General features: G+C 36.2%; 1 protein-coding gene across 1 annotated transcript; it reads left to right on the top strand.

Annotated features, from left to right (window-relative positions):
- Positions 1-263: 263 nt before the first annotated feature.
- LOC129620531 (olfactory receptor 4F6-like) lies at positions 264-1,378 on the top strand. The gene has a single exon (XM_055536346.1). It carries the CDS (start codon positions 380-382, stop codon positions 1,376-1,378), a length of 999 nt encoding a protein of 332 aa, XP_055392321.1. The 5' UTR covers positions 264-379.
- The last annotated feature ends 5,402 nt before the right edge of the window (positions 1,379-6,780 follow it).

Genomic DNA, 6,780 nt, shown 5'->3' with positions numbered 1-6,780 from the left:
CCTATTTTGAAGAGTCTGAATAAGCATGGTGGTGATGTGTCACTTTGTAATCATAGCCCTCTGATATTTCCTTCAAATTAGTTGTCAGAGATGTATCTATAATTGAAATTATTTACTATCAATATCTACATGTATCTACCCATCTAGATCTAGCCTGTAAAGTTTCAAAACACAGAATTACTGTTTCACCTCAGAACTTGACACTGAACTTGGAATATAGTGGATACTCATTAGTAATATCAGTTACACTCATTAGCTGCATTAGTTGAAGAAATAAATTAATGCATTATATTTTCAGAATATATTCATGGCTGTTAGTGAAGATTTCTGATTTAAAACTATATTTGATAAAAGCTTAAATCAGTTTCTTTAAATAAAAATGTTTGATAAATGCTTTGGTTATGTTTTGTTTCTAGTCTTTAGGTATCGCCAGACCAAGCCAATGTATGAAGCAAATGACTCTTCGGTGTCTGAATTTGTTTTCCTGGGACTTTCTACCTCTAGACCAGTGCAGCATTTCCTCCTTGCCTTCTCTACAGTGTTTTATGTAACAATTGTTCTGGGGAATCTCCTTGTTGTGTTTGCAGTGACCTTTGACCCTCATCTACATTCCCCCATGTACTTCCTTTTAGCCAACCTCTCATCTATTGATTTGTGTCTTTCTACCTTAACAGTGCCTAAGATGATTTCTGACCTGTACTTTGGGCACAAAACCATATCCTTCCAGGGGTGTGTCACCCAGATATTTGTCCTTCACACGCTGGGTGGATCTGAGATGGTGCTGCTCACTGCCATGGCCTTTGACCGCTATGTGGCCATATGTAAGCCCCTGCACTACCTGGCCATCATGAGCCCACAGGTGTGCCTTTTGCTTCTGTGTGGTGCTTGGGCTATTGGCCTCATTCACTCAGTGGTCCAGTTAGCTTTTGTGATCCATTTGCCTTTCTGTGGTCCTAATGAAATCGACAGCTTTTACTGTGACCTTCCTTGGTTTATCAAACTTGCTTGCATAGATTCCTACAGAATGGAATTCATGGTCATTGCCAACAGTGGGTTCATATCCATGGGCACTTTCTTCTTGCTGATCATCTCCTATGTTTTCATTCTGGTCACTGTATGGAAACACTCTTCAGGTGGTTTGTGCAAGGCCCTCTCTACTCTGTCAGCGCACATCACTGTGGTGGTTTTGTTCTTTGGACCCTGCATCTTTGTTTACATGTGGCCATTTCCCATGGTGCCAGTGGATAAGTTTCTTGCCATTTTAGACTTTCTGGTTACACCCATCCTGAATCCTGCCATTTACACACTGAGGAACAAAGATATGAAGATGGCTATGAGGAGACTGAGTTGTCAGCTCTTGAGTTTGAGGATCTCTTAAGTAACTCATGGGTGCACAAGTTACTTCAGACAACTTCATGTAATACAAATGGTTAAATAAATATACAAAATTTGGGGCTCTTTTTTCCTGAAGTTAATCTGGATTAAAACTCAGCATTCAAAAGACTATGCTCATGACATCTGGTCCCATCACTTCATGGTGAAAAGATGAAACAACGCAAACAGTGACAGACTTTATTTTCTTGGGCCCCAAAATTACTGTGGATCGTGACTGCAGCCATGAAATTAAAAGACATTTGCACCTTGGAAGAAAAGCAATGTCCAACCAAGATGACATATTAAAAACAGAGACTTTGCTTTGCTGACAGCAGTCCATGTAGTCAAAGCTATGGTTTTTCCAGTGGTCATGTATGGATACGTCATGTATTGGACCATAAAGAAAGCTGAGTGCCAAAGAATCAACGCTTTTGAACTGTGATGTTGGAGAAGACCCTTGAGAGTCCCTTGGACTGCAGGGAGATCAAACCAGCCAGTCCTAAAGTAAATCAGTCTCCTGAATATTCATTGGAAGGATTGATGCTGAAGCTGAAGTTCCAATACTTTGGCCACCTGATGTGAAGAAATGACTAATTGAAAAAGACCCTGATGCTGGAAAAGATTGAAGACAGGAGGAGAAGTGGATGACAGAGGATGAGATGGTTGGAAGGCAACACTAACTCTATGGGCATGAGTTTGAGCATTCTCTGGGAGCTAGTGATGGACAGGGAATCCTGGCATGCTGCAGTCCATGTGGTCGCAGAGTCAGCCATGACAGAGTGACTGAACTGAACTGACCATTTTATAATATTTAGACTAGACCATTGGTTATGAGGTTACATTCAATTATCTTGTTAAATCTCTAGATAATGATTTGTTTGTCAGCCAAATTGAAGTCCCAGGAAATATTTGGACAGTTTTGGAAAGCAGTGATTATAGATTTAGTGTTTACTGAAAGTGTGGCCTTACGCATCAGACTGCCTGTATTCAATTAATCAACTGAATTTTATTAATTCAATGAATTAATTAATGTAGAACTAATATATGCAAACTTTTCAGAAAATTATGAAATATCTAACTCTCTTTTTATTTAAGTGCTGAATATGAATAATTACATTTATCTTTCTTTCTGAAAGACAAAAATATGTATGAGGGAGTATTTATGTCCCAGAAATAAAAACAGAGTGTGAGAAGTGGAGTAGAAGGAAAACAGAACAGATACTATAATAAAGATTGACAGTAGGAAGGAAAACAAAAAGGAGAGCCTCATAAACAGTATATTTTATGAGTTTGAAATACACTTTCTTGTTTTTCTCAAGTCCAGTGGACTCAAATCATTCTCCAATTGACTTAGGACAGGGGAATTTATGTATGTGTAGGTATTTCACAGTTTTTGAAACTGTGACTTAATTCATCAATGAATATTCCTCAAACATCAGAATGTGTTGATCTGATCACGGCCTAGATGTTATTATTAATATACAACAACTATTCTTTCCAAATTGCTGCTGACTATTTTCTATAGTAACTCATCTTATCTAACTCTACTGTGTCTCAAAACATGGGTTTCAAATATGTGTTAGTGTGCATGGTCTGTGTAAATTATAAAACTTATTTAATTTATAGCTGGCTTTGACAACTAGAAGACTGAGCCAGGTTCACTGTGAAGCTATGAAAGGACCCTATGTCCTGAGTGTTTGTGATCCACAATTCTTTCAGGATTATGCAATCAGTTTGTAATTTTATATTTTTCCTCTTCACAATTATTTCATTGCTTTGATTTATACTTTTAGTGGATTCTATTAGCTACATTAAATCACAGCAGGATCCTCTATGACCCACCTCCTAGAATATTGGAAATAAAAGCAAAAATAAACAAATGGGACCTAATTAAAATTAAAAGCTTCTGCACAACAAAAAAAACTATAATCAAGGTGAAAGAGAGCCTTCAGAATGGGAGAAAATAATAGCAAATGAAGCAACTGACAAACAACTAATCTGGAGAATATACAAGCAACTCCTGAAACTCAATTCCAGAAAAATAAATGACCCAATCAAAAATGCGCCAAAGAACTAAATAGACATTTCTCCAAAGAAGTCATACAGATGGCTAACAAACACATGAAAAGATGCTCAACATCACTAATTATCAGAGAAATGCAAATCAAAACCACAATGAGGTACCATTTCACGCCACTCAGAATGGCTGCGATCCAAAAGTCTACAAGCAATAAATGCTGAAGAGGGTGTGGAGAAAAGGGAACCCTCTTACACTGTTGGTGGGAATGCAAACTAGTACAGCCACTATGGAGAACAGTGTGGAGATTCCTTAAAAAACTGGAAAGAGAACTGCCTTATGACCCAGCAATCCCACTGCTGGGCATACACACTGAGGAAACCAGAAGGGAAAGAGACACATGTACCCCAATGTTCATCATAGCACTGTTTATAATATCCAGGACATGGAAGCAACCTAGATGTCCATCAGCAGATGAATGGATAAGAAAGCTTTGGTACATATAAACAATGGAGTATTACTCAGCCATTAAAAAGAATACATTTGAATCAGTTCCAATGAGGTGGATGAAACTGGAGCCTATCATACAGAGTGAAGTAAGCCAGAAAGAAAAACACCAATACAGTATATTAATGCATATATATGGAATTTAGAAAGATGGTAACGATAACCCTGTATGCGAGATAGCAAAAGAGACACAGATGTATAGAACAGTCTTTTGGACTCTGTGGGAGAGGGAGAGGGTGGGATGATTTGGGAGAATGGCATTGAAATATGTATAATATCATATAAGAAATGAATCGCCAGTCCAGGTTCGATGCAAGATACAGGATGCTTGGGGCTGATGCACTGGGATGACCCAGAGGGATGGTACGGGGAGGGAGGTGGGAGGTGGGGTTCAAGATGGGGAGCACATGTACACTGTGACAGATTCATTTGATGTATGGCAAAACCAATACAATATTGTAAAGTAATTAACCTCCAATTAAAATAAATAAATTTAAATTAAAAAATAAAAAAAACAAACAAAAAAATTAGGAAGTACAATATAAAGCCAGAACTCTGAAGATTTTGCCAAAAGTATTTGAAAGTAGAATGGAGAAGACTGAAGTTCTAAGCTCAAAAGTTCTGAAAGGCAATACTGAAGTACCTGAATCTGTCAGACTGAGGAGATAAAGATATATTAGAATCATAAGCCAAATGTGGAAGGGTTATATCCATGGCACAGGATCAAACCTGAAGTGTACCAAGTCTTCTAAATACTACATTGCAGATTCAAATAGGCTCAGTACTTGATCGGATTGAACGCCTTAACATTTTATGCCTCATAGAGGAAAGAGTAGATTATTTCTGAAGGAATTTATTATATCAGAGGTACATGATCTTTTATATACAGTGTATAAAAATAGAAAAAAGTAACTATGGAATATGCAAGAAGTGGGAACATGTGATTGATAATTAGAAGGAAATGAGTAGAGAAGCAGATCAAATGTGACTCAATTTGTGAAATTAGAAGAGAGCATAAAATAATTGATATAGTTAAAAGAGACATTAAGAAGTTGAAAAACTGAAAAAAAATATGCAGAGAAACAGAATATCTAAGAAAGAACCAGTTGATTTTAGAAATGAAAAATAAATGTATAATATTATGAATTTAAGAAGGCTTAAAAATGGACTGGACACAGCAGAAGAAAAAAATAAGTAGATTCAAGACAAATCAATAGATATTATCCAAAGTGAGTACAAATATATAAAAGAATAAGAAAATCAGAATATATGTGCATATATACATACACATATGAAAATAGCTGTTATTTTATTGAAGATTTATTCCTGAGATTCTCTATTGGAAATGTTACAAACTACACAGGACCATGTCATCTTTAGAAAGTAATATGGAATTGGTAGTATATCTAGATCCATGGATTTCATATAAATGGATGTAAACTTGTATAACATTTTGAGGAAGATTTCTGAAGAAAAGTTTTGTTTAATGTAGTAATGAATAATTTGCAAACCCTGAACATAATCTAGTTCTTACAGGCTATTTGAACACTTCAGTGAATTAAAGGATTGCTGATTCCAGAGCTACTTTTTGACCTACTTGTATGATGAACTGCCTAACCCATTTATGAATAGGAAGGGAAAAGCAAATTCTCCAAAGGTTGTTAATATAGACATCTTTGTGTTTAATATGTATCTTTTAAAGAAATTATATTTTTGCAAATGACTAAAACATGATATTGAGGGAACAAGTCTCTCTCCAGATTATGATTATGATTCAACTTTCTTTCTGAATATGATTAGGAATACTTAATGATTGCTTTCATAGATATGTCTACAGAAGGTAATAGAATGTTAACTAATTGATAGACTAATTTATCATTTTGTATAGATAAATATAGCAATATAAGGCACTAACTTATTAAAGAAAACTTTAGAGAAGGTCTGTGTGAAATGCTCTATAAAAGAAATGCATAGAATAATAGAAAATTTTCAGATATGGTGTCAGTGTTGAAGTAACAAAAGAAAAGTAATAATTAATGTTAAAATTCTTATTAATTTAAAGTCATTCTTGAGAACAATAAAAATAATACTTATAAAGACTGGCCAAACTTCCTAAACAAAAACTCATTTTGACAATTCTGGAATACTAAAGAATTGACACAAAACTGTCATCAAGAGATATACATGATTTCCATATGTGCATTGGGGAACTCTTCCCAGTCTTAACAGAATAGGTGTGACTAATTTAAAGAACTCACAGAAAACATTCTGATAATTTGAGATGATGAAATACCAACAGAAATCCACAGTCTGTTATCATACTCTCTTAATGGCATTTCTAATCTCTTTATTTCTGAAAGTATAAATGATTGGATTTAGTAGTGATAAGATGATCTCATAAAATACAGCAAGGAACTTGCCCACCCAAGTAGTGCTGAGTGGAAACAGATAGATGAAGATGCAAGGCCCAAAAATAACATGACCACCGTGATGTGGGTAGTGCAAGTGGAGAGAGCCTTGGATGCCCTGTGCATCAATTGATGCAGACAGTAAGCAGAATATGAGTAAAAGATCAGCAAAGAATGAAGCAGATGGAGGAGGAGCCAAGATGGCGGAGGAGTAGGACGGGGAGAACACTTTCTCCCCCACAAATTCATCAAAAGAGCATTTAAACGTGGAGTAAATTCCACAAAACAACTTCTGAATGCCGGCAGAGGACATCAGGCACCCAGAAAAGCAGCCCAACTCTTCGAAAGGAGGTAGGAAAAAATATAAAAGACAAAAAAAGAGACAAAAGAGGGAGGGACGGAGTTCCGTCCCGGGAAGGGAGTCTTAAAAAGAGAGAAGTTTCCAAACACCAGGAAACCCTCTCACTGCCGAAT

Source organism: Bubalus kerabau, chromosome 10 (genome assembly GCF_029407905.1).
Source record: "Bubalus kerabau isolate K-KA32 ecotype Philippines breed swamp buffalo chromosome 10, PCC_UOA_SB_1v2, whole genome shotgun sequence".
In the NCBI taxonomy this organism is placed as follows: Eukaryota; Metazoa; Chordata; class Mammalia; order Artiodactyla; family Bovidae; genus Bubalus; species Bubalus kerabau.
This window is presented reverse-complemented; position numbering and strand designations above follow the sequence as displayed.